The 18499-nt window shown below is 37.2% G+C and overlaps 1 protein-coding gene across 3 annotated transcripts in view; it reads left to right on the forward strand.

Moving 5' to 3' along the window:
- The window catches only part of FAM35A (family with sequence similarity 35, member A), a 94117-nt gene that overhangs the window by 48707 nt on the left and 26911 nt on the right, over positions 1–18499 (forward strand). For all 3 annotated transcript variants that reach the window (XM_011990892.1, XM_011990894.1, XM_011990893.1), the window contains 3 exons: positions 3904–4011; positions 15987–16181; positions 16349–16483. In XM_011990892.1, coding sequence (XP_011846282.1) covers positions 3904–4011; positions 15987–16181; positions 16349–16483 — 438 coding nt within the window. The remainder of the gene's footprint in view (positions 1–3903; positions 4012–15986; positions 16182–16348; positions 16484–18499) is intronic.

Raw genomic sequence — 18499 nt, forward strand, 5'->3', positions numbered from 1 at the left:
GTCTCGATCTCCTGACCTCGTGATCCGCCCGTCTCGGCCTCCCAAAGTGCTGGGATTACAGGCTTGAGCCACCGCGCCCGGCCTGTTTTTTTAATTTTTAATTTATTTTTAATTAATTTATTTTTAAGAGACAGGGTCTTGCTATGTTGCCAAGTGCAGTGGCTACTCATGGGCACAATCCCATTACTGATCAGCATGAGAATTTTTAAATCGTTATTTAAAATTTTTTTTTGGTTTGTTTGTTTAATAGGGACAGGGTCTCACTGCATCACCCAGGCTGATCTCCAACTCCTGGGCTCAATTGATTCTCCTGCCGCAGCCTCCCAAAGTGCTAGGATTACAGGTGTGAGCTACCGTGCCCATGGTATTTTTAACATTCCCTTGTTTCCAGCCTGGACCAGTTCACCCCTCCTTAGGGAACCTGTCGTCCTCCACTCCCAGGAGGTCACTATATTGATGGCAAGCTTAGTGCAGACACCTAATCGGCTACAACTCTGAACTCCTGGGCTCAAGTGAGCCTCCTGCCTCAGTCTCCCAAGTGGCCAGGACTACAGGTACGCATGCCACTGCACCCAGAGAGAATATTTAATTTCTTTTTGTTTATTTTTTGAGACAGACTCTTGCTCTGTCGCCCAGGCTGGAGCGCAGTGGCACAATCTTGGCTCACTGCAACCTCTGCCTCCTGGGTGCAGGTGATTCTCCTGCTTCAGCCTCCCGAGTAGCTGGGATTATAGGTGCACGCCACCACGCCTGGCTAATTTTTGTATCTTTAGTAGAGACGGGGTTTCACCATGTTGGCCAGGCTGGTTTCAAACTCCTGTCCTCAGGTGATTTGCCCACCTTGGCCTCCCAAAGTGCTAGGATTATAGGTGTGAGCCACCGTGCCTGGCCAGAATATGTTTTCACCGAACATATCTAATATTGTGTTACATGTTCTTTGTTGATTCAAAATTGACACACGGTGTATTAGAGCAGGAAGAAGTTGATTAAGCTTAATAAAATATCTAAAGAAAGAATGTGATACGGAGGAGGTATTTAGAAAAAGAAAACTTCAAAGCAATATTGATACTCCTAGCAAATAGTTTACAGGAGGAATGAGAACCTTAGCTAGTGTACCTTGGTGTTCCTGTAGGATTGTCAAGTACAATCTTTTATAAAGAGGTAAACACAAGATTGTAATGAACAGGCTTAGCATAGCCACATCCCACTGGCAGTATTAGCTGTTATTATTTATATGTGATCATATTATTGGAGATTCAATTCACCTAACTCCCTCTGTTCTGATTCAGTGCTTGCTGAATACCTCTTTGCTTGTGATTTGGCTTTCTAGTTGTAGAGCTGCCCACAGCGTGAGAACAAGCTGAAATACTGTTTTTTTGGGCAATTAATCCCTCGTTGTAAATGAAAAAAAAATTTTTTTTTCTTCGATTTGTTAATTGATTTACTACAAGCTTATGTTGCAGAGCCGAAATCTAGTTTTGGAGTGTTAACAAAATTAAGTTTCCCAGATTGTAAAAGGGGCTGAACCCTGGACCATGGTCATTTTACTGAGGCAATTAGTGTTACCAGGGACCTCTCGGGGACCTTTTCCGTTTTCCTAGATAGGTGTAAACTCAATCTGCAATCTCTGTATTTTTTCCTAACATCTCTATAGTTGTTAACAACTAGGTACATTCTCTCTAGTGGCTTTAATGCAATTTACTTAACCATTTTCCTATTATAAGACATTTAAATGATTTCTATGAACTTTTAAAAAAAAATCTGATTTTTTTTGTCTTTTTAAGAAAAAGACGATCTAGCTCACTGATTTCTGAATAAGTTTCTTTTGTGTGGAACAGATGGAAACGTTGCAGGGGAAAAAAAAATCTACACTTTTCTGTTGTCCTAATGAGGCAGTGAACTTACTTGGATAGCTTGGATAGTTCATACTACCTATTGATGTATACCCCCAAACAGAAAAATTTTTTTTTTTTTTTTTTTGAGATGGAGTCTTGCTCTGTCGCCCAGGCTGGAGTGCAGTGGTGTGATCTCGGCTCAGTGCAACCTCTGCCTCCCAGGTTCAAGCGATTCTCCTACCTCAGCCTCCCGAGTAGGTGGGACTACAGGAGCCCGCCACCACGCCTGACTAATTTTTGTATTTTTAGTAGAGACAGGGTTTCACCATGTTGGCCGAGCTGGTCTTAAACTCCTGACCTTGTGATCCGCCCACCTCGGCCTCCCAAAGTTCTGAGATTACAGGTGTGAGCCACCACACCCGGCCCAAACTGAAAAATTTTAAGTAACAGATGTATTCCAGATCTTGTTGAATACCAACACAGTAGACAGTTTGCTATTATACTTCTAGCAATAGAATGAAGAGATGCCAAAAATAAGGATTACCTAAGGGAGACTACTGACTAGAATTAGATGAAGACAGGGGACTTACCACTGGGAAACAACAGTGTTTAAAGGGCAAACAGAATAAGAACTAGGAGCTGGGGTATGTCAGTGAGAGGGCAGGAAGGAGCCAGGAGGCCAGGGCAGGCTACCCATCCCCTCCATCCACTGCTAGTGATTACCATGTGACTAATCCAACATTGGCTTCAGAGTCCTAGCTTTCAGAACGCTCTCCTTGAAATTTCTCATCTGTTCCTTTTTTCTGAAGAACATGCATCCTGAATGTTGGATCATGAAAAGTCTTGAATGCTGTACTAGCTCTTCCTGGCTAGGCAGTGGGGAGCCACTGTTTTTCAGTAAGTCACCTGAACTCTTTAATGCTCTAACGTATCACTCGTCTGAACTCATTAATGCTCTAATAAATGACTCATTAGCATTGTAAGAAATGGGTTGCAGAGGGGACAAGCACCTGTTGGGAGGGAAAGGAATGTGTGATGTAAAACAGTAGTAGTGGCAGGGCATGGGCACATTTAAGCAGCAGAGGGGTAGGTGGGGATTTTAGTTTACTTGATTAGCAGCATAGTGTCAACAAATGAGTTGGGCACTGTGAAAGGAAAAGCAGGTTTGGACATTGCTGAGTTTGGGGAGCCAATAGAATATCCAGGTGGGAATTTTCATTAGTTTGTTGTGGATAAAAGGTTCAGAAGCTGAGGAAAGGGTCTGGAATCTAAATCTGTAAGTAATCAGTTGGAATTTATACATCCTTGGTTTTCTTTCCCATTATCTCTAAATTATTTTGCTATTGTTAATATATGTTTATACCTCTGACACTATATACTGATTAGATCCTGCCTTAGAAATAGCTCCCTTCGCCTCTTTCTCTTTACAGCTCACAAGTTTTGCTCTACCTACAATTGTTTCTACCTGTTGATATGTTTAGTTCTACATGATTCTACTCTATCTGTCTTAGATATACAGCTCTCTCTTTCCAATTGGAAAATGTTCCCTACCTCCAAAGTCTTTCACTTTTAACTTCCATGGAAGATGATTATTGTGGTATTTAGGGAAAAATAATCAAGTGTGTCAAGAATGCCTCATATTATATTCAGATATATTTATAGTAGAAGGGACCAGTCCATACCGAATATTATTACTCTCCTAGGCACTACTGCTTTGGAACCACTACTTCGCCTTCTGGTCCTAAGAAAATTATTTTTAACTTGTCAGAAATATACATGATAACATTTGCCTTATGTAAACAAAAACTGTTAAACTTTTTAAATATAGAGCAGTGGTCTTCCATACTGATACCGTTTGAATATAAAGAAGCAATTTTGTTAATTTACCTAGATTGAGATTTCAGATTTGCTGTTTTGTCATTTCATGCCTTTAGGCAGGTTATTTAACCTATTTGATCTCTAGTTTCCTAGTATATGGGAGGCATGCGTAATATTTTGCTGTGATTGGTAAGTTAACCACATTGTAAAGGAATTTATGGCATAATCAGAATGTTTTTTCTCTCTCTAGATGTTGTTATTCATGAGGACCAATGGGTTGGCGAGACAGTACTACAATCAACATTTAGCAGTCAGTTATTAAATCTTGGGAGTTATTCATCTATTCAGCCTGAAGAATGTAAGGCACATTTTAAATGAAATAATATATTAGTGTTTAAAGTATAAAAACATACTAGGAAAGATTAGGGTTAAAATGGTTCTTTTACAAAATGTTTTCTAAACAGTTGGAGAGTATTGGTTTCTTTTCATTAGTAAGAATGAAAATAGAATTTTAAGAAATGAACTGTGCATTGTGAATCACATTTATTTTAAGAAGTATTGGGTCTCATGTTTTGTTTTCTTAGGCAGTCAGTATAGTGGTGGTTCTTCACCTTTTAGGGAGTCAAAGACCTCTTTGAGAATCTTTAGATCATTTCTTCAGAAAACTGGACTTATGTAGATAGGCACAAAATTTTGCTTATAATTGTAAAGCATTCCTTGGACCTCTGATGTTCTTCTGTGGAACTTCTGAGCCTCTGGTTAAGAATCCTTGGGGTAATAAAAATGTATTGGTCTCATATTCAGACAGCTGTGGTTTGAATCCTTATTCTCCTACTTACCACTGCTAAGAAAAGCTATCTTCCTTTTTTAACGTCCAGTTTTCTCTTCTTTAAAAGAAGCTGTTTAATGAAGAAACTAGCAGCTATCTCCTTCTCTAGGTAATAAAATTTAAAAAAAAAGAAAGAAAGCAAAGTAAGGGAAACAGTATAAACCTGTGGTTATGATCACTGTACTCAGATAGACCAGGATTTGAATCCTGGCCCTCTTACTTCCAGTCTGTCTTTAGGCAAGTTATTTCACTTCACTATACCTCTGTCTCCTTGTCTTTGAAATGGACATAAGAATACATACATACCTTATAGGGTTGTTATGAAGATTAAGTGAGGAAATGAATATAAGATGTTGAACCTGCACATAATGTAGTAGTAACGTAGTAATATTAGAGGGAGAAATAATAAGCTGGCAAAATATATTTGATAAAATCCTGAAATATCATACAAGAATATAGCTAGGGAAATATACTGATTATACAAGAAGATAACTGGAATAATAGGAAAGTTATAGGATGTATATGGAAGATAGAGCATGGAATTCCAACTTTTGAATTCTTAAAGAGCAAGTAGAAGGGAAGAGCAACAATAACAAGAACTGTGTTTGGAATGGGCAAGGTTTCATTATATACTAGGGTGGCCCATCAGCAGAAAATAAACTCTGACATATTTCATAGACAGCTAAAATAGAGTTCTTCATCTATCCAATATATATTTGTTATGTGTTGACATTGTTTTAGGCACTGTGCTTACTGTACACTGGGGGTACAATGGTGCCTGTCCTCATGGAGCTTACGTTCTCATGTGGAAGACAGACCAAAAAAAATGAATGAAACAGACATATAAGTAAAATATTTACAGGTGATAATGAGTGCTGTGAAGGAAACTAACAAAGGGCTAAGATACGGAGTGCCATGGTTCTAGTTAAGAAGGGTTGATTATGGAGTAGAATCAGAGTTAGCAAGTTATTACAATAGCTGAAGTTGAGAGATGATGGGAGCTAAAGAGTTGAGATATATTTGTAAATACAGTTAATAGGATTTTCTGATGATGTGGGTCTGGGGATGAGGGAAGAGGGACAATCTACTGCTATTTGATTACAGGTTTAAGTAACTAGGTAGCCTTTATTGGGAAAGACTGAGAGGGAACTGGTTTATGGGGAAAAGGGCTATGTTTCAAGGCGTGTTAAGTTTTAGGTATCTTTGAGATATTCAAGTGGAGATGTTATATAAGAACTGGAAACAAAGTTCAGGACTCAGAAGACAAGTTTAAAATTAAGAGGCAAATTTTAGAGTTATTAGCATACAGATAATATTTTTTTAAAAACTTTTAAATTTGAAATATTATCTGTGAAATTATAGAATCACAGGGAATTGCAAAAATAATACATAAAGTCCCATGAACTCTTCATCTAGCTTCTCCCAGTGGTGACATCTTATATAACTTTAGTACAATATCAACAACAGGAAATCAACATTTGTATAATAGTGTTAACTAGTAATATACTAGGATACTTTCCCTTTCAGTATCAATAAATATAGTATCAGCCTGGCACGGTGGCTTATGCCTGTAATCCCAGCACTCTGGGCGGCTGAGGCAGGAGGATTAGTTGGGTCCTGGAGCTGGACACCAGCCTGGATGATATGGTGAAACCTCATCTCTACCAAAAATAAGGAAAAAGTAGCCAGGTGTAGTGGTGCACACCTATAGTTCCAGCTACTGGGGAGGCTTAAGTGGGAAAGAAAGTCAAGGCTGCAGTGAGCCATGATTGTACCACAGCACTTCAGCCTGGGTGACTGGAGTCAGACCTTGTCTCAAAAAATTTTTTTTCCTAAATAAATAAATATAGCATCAATACAGCATTATAATTATAATATGATTAATACTATAGCAATAAAATAGATATACTTAGTCCTAATGCCAGTGTCTTATTTAATAGAAAAGCACTCGAGGCATTGTCATTAAAACCAGGAAAAAAATAAGGATGTCCACTATCTCTGCAACTATTCATCTTGTACTAGAATTATCAGCCAATGCACTTAGACAAGAAGAGGCATCTGGCCTGGTGTGGCAGCTCATGCCTGTAATCCCAGCACTTTGGGAGGCCAAGGTGGGCAGATCACTTGAGGCCAGGAGTTCGAGACCAGCCTGGCCAACATAGCAAAACCCTGTTTGTACTAAAAAGATGAAAAATTAGCCAGGTGTGATGGTGCATGCCTGTGGTCCCAGCTACTCAGGAGGCTGAGGCATGAGAATTGCCTGAACCTGGGAGGCGGGGGTTGCAGTGAGCACCACTATATTGAATTGCAGCCTGAGCGACAGAGCGAGATTCTAAGAAAGAAAGAAGAGGCATCTGAATGGATAAAGAAGAATGGAAATTATTTCTATTTACAAATGCCCTGATAACATACCTGAAAACTCCAGGGGATCAAAGTTAAAATGAATTTAAATAATAAGAGAATTCAGTGATATAACAGGGTGCAAAATTAATGTTAAAAAATATCATTAGGCCGGGCGCAGTGGCTCATGCCTGTAATCCCAGCACTTTGGGAGGCCAAGGTGGGTGGATCATGAGGTCAGGAGATCAAGACCATCCTGGCTACACAGGTGAAACCCTGTCTCTACTAAAAATATAAACAATTAGCCGGGCATAGTGGCGGGTGCCTGTAGTCCCAGCTACTCAGGAGGGTAAGGTAGGAGAATGGCGTGAACCTGGGAGGCAGAGCTTGCAGTGAGCTGAGACCACACCACTGCACTCCAGCCTGGGCGACAGAACAAGACTCCGTCTCAAAAAAAAATAAAAAATAAAAAATATTATTAGGCTGAGTGCAGTGGCTCATGTCTATAATTCCAGCACTTTGGGAGGTGAAAGTGGGTGGGCAGCTTGAGCCCAGGAATTCAAGACCAGCCTGGGCTACAAAAAAAAGAAAAGAAAAAAAAGCTGAATGTGGTGGCACGCACCTGTGGTCCCAGCTATTTGGGAGGCTGAGGTAAAAGGATTGCTGGAGGCCAGGCTGGGGGATGAGGTTGCAGTAAGCTGTGATTGCACCACGGTACTCCAGCCTGGGCAACAGAGCAAGGCCCTGTCTCAACAAAATAATAATAATAGTAATAAGACTTAATATACACAAATAATAAACAGAGGGCATAATGATAGTGAAAAACTCATTACTATAGTAATAAAGAAGATAGTTTAAAATAAAATAAAAAATAGTTAACAAGAAATATGCAAAGCCTATATAAGGAAAAAAATTTAAACACTCCAGAAAGAAATGAAGACATAAATAAATGGAAAGAAATTCCCTGTTCTTGGATAGGATGACTCAACATCATAGTGATGTCGGTTCTTCGTAAGTTAATATGTAAATTCAGTGTAGTTCCAATGAAAATATCAACAAGCTATGTTGTGGCATATAAAAGTCGATACTAAAGCTCATATGGGAAAACAGACTCGCAAGAATAGCTAGGAAAAGACTGACAAAGGAAAACTACAGAGGAGGAAAACTAGCTTTACCAGATGTTAAAACATACTATAAAGCCTCTGTAATTAAAACAGTGAAGTACTGATGCATGAATAGACAAGTAGACCAGTGGAATAGAGTAAGAAGATTGGAATTAGACCCAGCAATTTAATATATGACAAAGATAGTATCTGAAATCAGTGAGATAAAGGCTAACTCCTTAATAAATGGTGCTGAGACAACTGGGTAGCCATTTGGAAAAAAGGGAAAATTGGACATATATCTCACAACAAACAGTAATAAACACCATATGGATTCATAATCTAAATGTAAAAAATAAAATCATGCACAATGAGAAGGAAACCTGAATGAATCTTCTGTAATCTTGGTGTAGGGAAAGGCTTTTTCTTAATATTACTCAGAATCCAGGGGCAGTAGAAGACAAGACTGATACATTTTACTATAGAAAAATAAATTTTGCATAACCAAAACGCCATAAACAAAGTCAAAAGACAACTGACAAACTTGGAGAAAATATTTGCAACAATGGCTATCAAATATAACTTATTAGAGAAATTCAAATTAAGCTACATGGAGATAACATTTCTCACCTATCAGATTGGCAAAATTAAAAAAAAAGACAGCACATTCTGTTGGTGAAACTGTGAGGTAACGTGCCCTCTTACACATTGGTGGTAGGAATGCAAATTGCTACAACCCTTCTGAAGTGATATTTGGCAATATCTAACAAAATTACATACGTACTTAGCTTTCGACCTAGCAATCCCACTTCTGGGAATTTACCCTGAAGCTATACCTCCAACAATATGAAAACACATATCACAAGGTTATTCATTGCAGTATTGTTTATAATTGCGAAATATATAGGAGAATGATTCACTAAGTTATCGTACATTCACATAGTGGAACACTGTGTACTATGCAGCTGTACAAAAAGAATGAAAAAGATCTCTATGAACTGACATGGAGTGATTCCCAGGAAATACTGTTACGTGAAAACATAAACCCCCCCAAAAGTGTATGTAGTATGCTTCCTTCCTGTAAGAAGAAATGGAGGAATAAGAAAATACCTCTGTTTATTTGTGGAAAGAAAATGCAGGAAGGATAAACCAGAAACTAAAGAGATTGGTCACCTACAGGGGCCAGGTAGGAGAGGGGTGGAAGAAAGTGGGGAACGGGAACAGGATAGCAGGGGTCAGGAGGAAGTGACACTAACAAATGAACCTAATATTGTTAGAAATGAACCTAATATTGTTAGAAATGAATAAAACACACAGAATGGGATGGGAAAGAAAAGAACAAACCTAAGTAGCTGTGGAAAAGAGTATATTGAAGAGTATATTGACTGGATTCTGTAAGGCTAAAGACAGAAAGGACGGTACATAAATGCTGCAATCTAGTTAGAAATATGTTTCTCAAAGGGAAGTGGCTTAGCAGTAACCTTATGTATATACCAGAATGAACAAATGAGTACACAGATTGTAGATAAGGAGAGCTGGATTTCTCACTGTTGGAGAAAGAAATTATAAATAAGGGAATGTTAAAACAAACCAGAGGTATTGTTATAAACTGAGGATTTTAAATATAGATAAATGGAATCAGAAATATAGGCATACCCATGTATATGGGTATATGGGTACACATACATATACATCTCCTAGTTCTGTCCACTGAGCGAGCACAGCACAGATGTAGTGACTCCCCAGTAATAAAGAGCATACCTGGTGCCCAGATCTTGGTCTGTAAACATTTTCTTTTCTTTCTTTTATTTATTTATTTATTTATTTTTTTGAGACGGACTCTCGTTCTGTCACCCAGGCTGGAGTGCAGTGGCGTGATCTGTGCTCACTGCAACCTCTGCCTCCTGGGTTCGAGCAATTCTCCTGCCTCAGCCTCCCAAGTAGCTAGGACTACAGGTGCGTGCCACCACACCCAGATAATTTTTGAATTTTTAGTAGAGATGGGCTTTCACCATGTTGGCCAGGCTGGTCTTGAACTCCTGGGCTTCAGCAGTCCACCCATCTTGGCCTCCCAAAACGCTGGGATTACAGGTGTAAGCCATTGTGCCTGGTCAACATTATTCTCTAATGAAAGGAACCAGCTCTGCTAAAAGTGGTTGATTACAGGACTGGGTCAGGGCAAATTCAGGATGAGCCTGGAAGTCTAGTGGTGCCAGACAACACATGTTGAAATAATGCAAGAGCCAACCTGAAGGAGCACCTACTGGCTAACCCTGAAGCAATTTGAGTAAGAAAATAATGATAGTATTGGATTAGAACCCATAGATTAAAATATGTACAAATCCTTACTGATATAAAGATATATTTATTTCATAACTAACTAGAGGGGAAGAGAGAGCTCTTCCTTCCAATGGAATTCCAATTAATAAATCTGAGAGAAAAGAAAAAAACATAGAGAATTACTGGCCATGCTCAGTGGTTCATGCCTATAATCTCAGCACTTTGGGAGGCTGAGGCAGGTGGGTGGCTTGAGCCCAGGAGTTCGAGACCAGCCTGGGCAACATGGCAAAACCCCGTCTCTACAAAAAATAGAAAAATTAACCAGGTTTGGAGGTGTGTTCCTATAGTCCCAGCTATTCGAGGGGCTGAGGTGGGAGGATTGATTGATCCTGGGAGGTTGAGGCTACAGTGAGCCGTGATCATGCCACCGCACTTCAGCCCGGGCAACAGAGTGAGACTCTGTCTCAAGAAAAAAAAAAAAATACAAAACACAAAAATAGAGAACTACCATCAGGCAGAGATCACAATAATAAATACTGCACCGACACGGATCCACTGATAGATGCTAAAATTAGTAGGTGAAACTTTGAGGAGAGAGAGCATTGCATAGTCTCAAAGTATCTCCCCAAGATACCAGCTTACTAGAGGGAAAATAATAAATTTATAGGAAAGAAACTCTTCAGACACCAACATAACTGAGTGATCAGGGTAAATATCACCAGTAATAAGATGTATGGGTATCATAAATTCTTTGATATTATCCATTGAGAAGGACCCACCATATTTTTTGTGGAATTGCCAAAAATGCATAACTTCTTTCCAATTGTAAAACCCTGGAGAAACCCAAAGGGGGAAGGATGTTCTACTAAATAATTGATCAGGATTCTTCATGAGTGTCAAGGTAATGAAAAAGAAAAGATTGAGAAACTCTTGTAGATTAGAGAAGACCAAAGAGAAATAACAACTAAATGTGAGGTGGGATCTTGGATGAAATCCTACATAGAAAAAGGATATGAATAGGAGAATTGGTAAAATTTAAATAACATCTATATTTTAATTAACAATATTTAATTAATGTTAGTTTCCTGTTTAAGGTAATTTATAATATGTGAGATGCCCACATTAGTCGACATAGTGAGGAATATAAGGGCACTCCGTACTATTTTTGCAGCTTTTTTGTGAGTCTTACATTAGTTCAAAACAGAGTTTCTAAAACAGCTGTATATGATCATCTCAATAAGTACAAAGAAAACTTTTGATAAAAGTCAACACCTGTTCATTAGGAATAGAATAAAATTTTCCTTAACTTCATAAAGAGTGCCTTTAGAAAACCCAGAACAATTGTCATCCTAATTGGAAAAATAATAGAAGCATTCCTTTTAAAATTCAGGAATATAACTTGGATACTACTATTACTATTTTTCTTCAACACCATATGAGAATTATTAACCAGTGCAATAAAACATGGAAAAATAGATATGTAAAGATTGGAAAGGTAGAAATAAAACTGCCTTTATTATAGATGGTTTACATACCTTTTCACTCTAAAAACTACAAACAAGTTATTAGAAATAATGGGAAAGTTTCGCAAAGTTGCTGGATGTAAGATTAACATGCAAAAGTCAATCACATTTCTAGAGTAGAGCAACTAACAATAACAAACAAAGGTGCCATTGACAATAGTGTTATTTTATACTAATAGTAATAAATGTAACAAAGTATGTGCAAGATCTAAAAAAGGAAAAAAATTAAAATGAATAAAAACTAACGAAGAATGAAATAAACGTATACCTTATTCATTGATTGGAAGATTTAACATTGTGAAGATTTCAGTTCTTTTCAAGTTGATTTGTAAATTCAGTGCATGTTCAATAAAAATCCTCGTAAGATTTCAAGGGCGCAGTGGCTCATGCCTGTAATGCCAGCACTTTGGGAGGCCAAGGCAGGAGGATCTCTTGAGGCAAAGAGTTCAAGACCAATAAGCTTTTCATGTAATTTGTTAAGATTATATGATATTTATGTAGAAGAGTAAGTGGTCAGAAACAACCAGGGCATTTTAAGAAGAAAAGCAGGGAAGAATAATTTGCCCTATCATCTATCAGGGCTTAGTATGAACCTATAGTAACTAAGATGGTGTGGTTTTGCCCGGTTGAAGTCAGGTAACTTTTTAATTTTGAGATTTCTTTTATTATGAATATTCGAAGGTGTTACATCTTGGAAAGCGTGTATGTGTGTGTGTGTGTGTGTGTGTGTGTGTGTGTGTGTGTGTGTGTATGATAGCTAAATGGCTTCTAAGTAAAATTCAGCATATCTTATATATGTTGATACAATAAAAGGGGAAGGAATGTTTTGAAATAATGAAAATAACATGGTATGCAAATGTTTTGCAAGAGATTTGGGAAATGTAGATATCTCTGGTTTTAAGGATGATCTAGATTCAAGTAATAGTTCAGTAATTTCATAAAACTCTTATGATGAAATTCTGGATGGAGAATATTCTATGAATCCCTAGAGAGTTTCAGGTTTTTGTAGAATGATGTGAAAAATCTTGAACTAATTAGATAATCTTTAGAAGTTACTTCAAAATCTTTGTTTTTACACATACACAGGAATTTATGGTGCTTTATTTGTTACAGGTTAGTAGCTAAATAAAGTATATTCTAAAGTTTTGTATTGATGTAGGGAAACAGCTACCAGTGGACATTTTGAGAATATTGCAGTTGGTTTTCTTCTGAAAGAGTAAACCAATTTGGTTACTGATTTCACCAATTTGGTTTTGATTTTGCAAGTGGTTACAACTAATGAGAGCATTCTTAGTTGTGATCAATATATTGTGTTTTTGGAAAAGACTTCTGGGAAAGAATTATGATGAAGCCCTCGAGCAATTGCAACAAAACCAAAAATTGAAAAGTGGGACCTAATAATACTTGTTTAAAATTTATTTTTCAGAGATAGGATCTCACTCTGTTACCCAGGCTAGAGTGCAGTGGCCTGATCATGGCTCACTGCAGCCTGAGTCTCCTAGGCTCAAGAGATTCTTCTACCTCAGCCTCCTGAGTAGCTGGGACTACAGGTGTATGCCCCCACGCCCGGCTAATTTTTGTATTTTTTGTAGAGACCGGGTTTTGTCATGTTGCCCAAGCTGGCCCTGAATTCCTGAGCTCAAACGAGCCTCTTGTCTTAGCCTCCCAAAGTGCTGGAATTATGTGTGTTAGCCACCACTCCCAGCCCCAGAACAACTATTATTAAAAAGTCAAAAAACAGCAGATGTTGGTAGGCTGTGTAGAAAAGGAAATGCCTATATACTGTTGGTAGGAATGTAAATTAGTTCAGCCACTGTTGAAAACAGGTTGGGGTTTTCTCAAAGAAGTTAAAACTGAACTGTGATTTGACTCAGCAGTCCCATTACTGGATATATATCCAAAAAAAACCAAATTGTTCTACCAAAAAGACATAAGCACTTGAATGTTCATTGTAGCACTATTCACAATAGCAAAGTCATGGAATCAATCTAGGTGGCCATCAGTGGAGGACTGAATAAAGAAAATGTGGTACATACACACCATGGAATTCTACACAGCCATAAAAAGAAATGAAATCAGGCTGGCGCGGTGGCTCATGCTTGTAATTCCCACACGTTGACAGGCTGAGGCAGGCAGTTTGCTTGAGTCCAGGAGTTTGAGACCAGCCTGGGCAATGTGGCAAAACCCTGTCTGTACAAAAAATACAAAAAAATTAGCTAGATGTGGTGGTGCACACCTGTGGTCCCAGCTATTTGGGAGGCTGAAGTGGGAGGATCACCTGAGCCTGGGAGGTGGAGTTTACAGTGAGCTGAGATTGTGCCACTGCATTCCAGCCTGGGCAACAGAGTGACACCTTGTCTCAAAAATATATATTATATAAAAAATATATATATATAAATAAAATACATATATATTTGCAGCAACACAGATGCAGTTGGAGGCAATTATCCTAAGTGAATTGAGGGAGGAACAGGAAACCAAATAACGTATTCTCACTTATAAGTGGGAGCTAAACATTGGCTACTCATGGACATAGAGGTGGCAACAGTATACACTGGGGACTACTGTAGAGAGAGGGGCGAGGGTTGAAAAACTACATGTTGGGTACTGTGCTCAGTACCTGGGTGACAGGATCATTTGTACCCCAAAGTTCAGTATCACACAGTATACCCAGGAAACAGACCTGCACATGTACACCCAAATCTAAAGTAAAAGTTGAAAAGACTTCTGTTCTTTCGTCTTTATAGTGAGGTGTTATATGTTTTACAAACCTAGTTCTGATAATGTGACAAGAATATAAATTTATTTTGAATATTGTTAAATATATAAGTCAAACATCAACACAGTGTTTCCATGAGGTAGACTTTTTTTGGAATCTAAATAACCAGGTATTTCCATGTAAATTTTATGAATCAGGAACAAATACATAATTTGATGTCAGAGATCTTTTTGTTCCCCAAAAAGCTCTATCTTGTTCATGAAAAATGAAGCCCAGAGAAGTTATGTACAAGTTCACAGAGCTTATTATTGACAAAACCAGAATTTGAATACAGCTCTTGTGATTCCAGATTTGCTGGAAATATTGTGAAAGAAAAATTCAGTCTGGTAGTATTCCATGTGGTTTTAATTTTTTCCTTGTAACTTTAGTTTGAATTTTATGTGTGTGTGAGCATCTGCATTTACTTTTAAAAACTTTTATTATGAAAGCCTTCAAGCATATACAAAAGTAGAGAATACAAAGCAAAATGAACTTAAGTACCTATTAGCCAGTTTATTAAAACATGGTCAGTTTTGTTTCACCTGTTACATCCCTTTTACTGTCTAAAGGAAGGAAAGAAGAATCACAAATCAGTTTATAGACTCTGCTTTCTAAAAAGTACTTAAGTGTTTATTGCCAATATCTTATTTTTGGTCAGCAATCAATCACGTACTCAAGCATACTTCTTTTACCTTCAGAGAAATTTAATCAGCAAAACTCATCAGCCTGTACATTTAAAATATATGCATTTTAATGTATAGAAACTATACCTTAATAAAAAATGAGAAAAAAATATGAGCTAGGAAAGAGAAAAACATTTAAAAGATATAATAACTGAAGAATTAAATAACCAATCCAACACTTGAAAAATATCACAATGTGGCTGATGCTCAAAAGCTCTCTGAGCTCGGGGAAAGAAGCAGCACTGTGAGTCTGTAGTGGTCACCATTCTATGTGGTATTGGGTAGGGCGAGAAGAGGATGACAACTTTGCAGCTGGAAACTGGTGAGGAAGAGGCCTCGCTGTGGAAAGAGTAAGGCACACTCAGGGAGAGAATCAGTGAGGTGGCTCTGAGCCTGTTTCAGAAGGGAAGTCCCCAGGGGCTTGAGGAAGAACGGCAGAGCCTGGGATCAAATCAGACTCCAGGGATTGGGGAACTGATTGGCTGTTACAGGGTGGTGGAGTCAAAAAAGAAAAGAAATTTTGTATTTGGTTAATTGATAGAAAAATGATATTATTAACAAAGTAGAGAAGTATGGGAACAGCACAAGTTTCTTGGGGATAGTAAATAATTCCATTTCCATTGATTAAAAATATCAAGTTTATTTTTACATCGAAACTGATTCAAGACTTAGCTATTGTACATGTTTTAGAGAAAACAAAACTATATTTTATATCTAATCATACTTTATAACATAAAATACAGTTCTAAAAAATATTATTTGTCAAGAAAAATATAATGTTGCCATATTTTGTCTGTATGAATTTTTTTTCCCTTAGATTCCAGTGTAGTTAGTGATGTTGTACTTCAAGACTTACTGGCATATGTGTCCTCAAAACATTCCTACCTCAGAGATCTTCCTCCAAGGCAGCCTCAGAGGGTGAACAGTATAGACTTTGTAGAATTGGAGCACCTTCAGCCTGATGTATTAGTCCACGCAGTACTAAGAGTTGTTGATTTCACTGTACTGACAGGTAAACATTTTGACTGCTTCCTTAATTTTAGATTATGAAAAAATTAAGATATAAGACCATCTTAGTGTACCATTTGGTTATCACTATATATGTATCATCAGCTATTAAAGTATGGTATCACATGTGATAGAGTAATGTCATCTAAGATACTCATTTTCCTTTTCCAGAGGCAGTATACAGTTATAGAGGACAGAAGCAGAAAAAAGTTATGTTAACAGTGGAACAAGCCCAAGACAAACATTATGTGCTTGTATTATGGGGTTCTGGAGCAGCCTGGTACCCTCAACTTCAAAGGAAAAAAGGTAAATACACCAAAAAGCATTTAACCTATTTATGTTTCGGTAAATGATTAATGTTTATGAGCCCGAGATGGAGAAAATCTTAAGAGACTAGACAGCATTTGAAATACAAGTGATCATGATTGAATATTTTTCTGCAAATTTCTTCTGTTAAAATTTTGTACCTCTTGTAGCAATTCATTTATCTAATAAGTCCTCAATAATTGATGGTGGTGAAATAAAGGCTTAAATTTATTCCCAGATATACTACTTTACCTTTTTAGTGAAGATCTTACCTCCTTCAAATAACATTCTTTAAACATTTAATTCTGGAGAAGCTTCTACAATTTTTTTTTCAGCCAAAGTACTCTGATAAATAAACTCTCTGATTATAAGGCAGATGTCAGGGGAGTTACCTTAACTCTTTCAAGTCACAATTGCTGTTCAATAAATTACTGTTTCATATTTTTATTACAGTTGTTTTAAAAGCATGCACTGTTAGCCATCCCTAGAATGTTCAGTGTTAAAATATGACCCATGATTACATTTTTCTTTAAAGCATAAATTATTTCTGGTATATTGAATTAAATGGAATTGATGTTTCATTAAAATAGTATAATATCTTCCCTTTGCTATTGTGAGATCCTTTAGTTTCATTCATGGCTTATGAGTTATTTTTCCCTGCTACATTAATTTAGAGATTGATTCAGTATATTATTATTTTTTTACCTGAAAGAGTTAATGCCTCTCCAAACTTCTGCCTTCCAAATAGTTATTTGTAGGTAGGACCTGTCACATTATCTCTCTTAATCATTAATAGCTATGACTCGGATTTGAGATAAGTCTAACTTTGAACTTTTATGTTAAGATCAAACAGGGACAGATGTTTGTTTGGTTGAGCAAGCTGACAAACATGTATCAGTGATAGACTAACTATGATCATTGACCACCATAGCCTGGCTGAGAACATGAGTCTAGTGCATGCTACACAAGAATGTAGGTCACAGGTATAGTGGAGCCGTAACAAAGCAGATTGCTCCATGTTTAATGTGAATGTTCTTTTAAAACTAATAGTTTTTTGGTTAATAGAAGAGAAATTACAGTTGTCTCTAGGTGATTCTATGATGTTTAGGTTAGTACTGAAAACATATGAATCCAGGAATTAAGATGTTGTTCTTTGTGCATTCATTCATCCAGCCCCCCTTATTTATAACCATCATTTTAAAGTTTTAACATCTACTTCAATACCTCACATCAGTCTTTTTAAGATAAAAATGCCAATTTTGAAGGATTACTTAAGTGATTCTGTTTTCCTGATTTTACTTTTCTTTTCAAGTGACCAGCCCCATTTCCAAATTCCCAGCAAAGAGAATCTGATTGCCCAGAGTAAATTTGATTCAAAAAACTGTGATCAGGAAGACAGGGTCCCACAATACAAATATGAGAGCTTGAGCTTATTTCAGTGGATGGGAAAACTGGTAAGGGAATATTTGTGGTCTGGGTGAATACATAAAGATATTTACTATAAAAAATGTCTATGTTCATTAGCTTGGAAAGATATATGTAATGTGTTATTTAGTTTAAAAAGTAGATTATAGGCCAGGTGCGGTGGCTCACGCCTGTTAACTCTACTTTGGGAGGCCGAAGTGGGTGGATTGCTTGAGCCTAGGAGTTCAAGTTCTCATCTTAAAAAAAAAAAAAGTGGACTGTAAAACTTCATGTATAGAAAATATGTTATGTTAACATATAATACATATTTTTATGTTTACATAAGTTAATACATTAAAATTTTCAAGAAAACCCTTTATGTAGAATAGTATCTCATTTTAATAAAAATGTATCTGTAAGTACGTATGTACATTTGAAAATCTGGAAATATGTATGTATACCAAAATGCTAGCTGTGGTTATTTCTGTATGGTAGTATTATGTGTGCTTTAATTTGTTCTTTATACCTTTAGTTTGAATTTTATGTGTGAGCATCTGCATTTACTTTTAAAGCTTTTATTACAAAGGCCTTCAAGCATATACAAAAGTAGAG

This window comes from Mandrillus leucophaeus, unplaced genomic scaffold (assembly GCF_000951045.1).
Source record: "Mandrillus leucophaeus isolate KB7577 unplaced genomic scaffold, Mleu.le_1.0 Scaffold388, whole genome shotgun sequence".
In the NCBI taxonomy this organism is placed as follows: Eukaryota; Metazoa; Chordata; class Mammalia; order Primates; family Cercopithecidae; genus Mandrillus; species Mandrillus leucophaeus.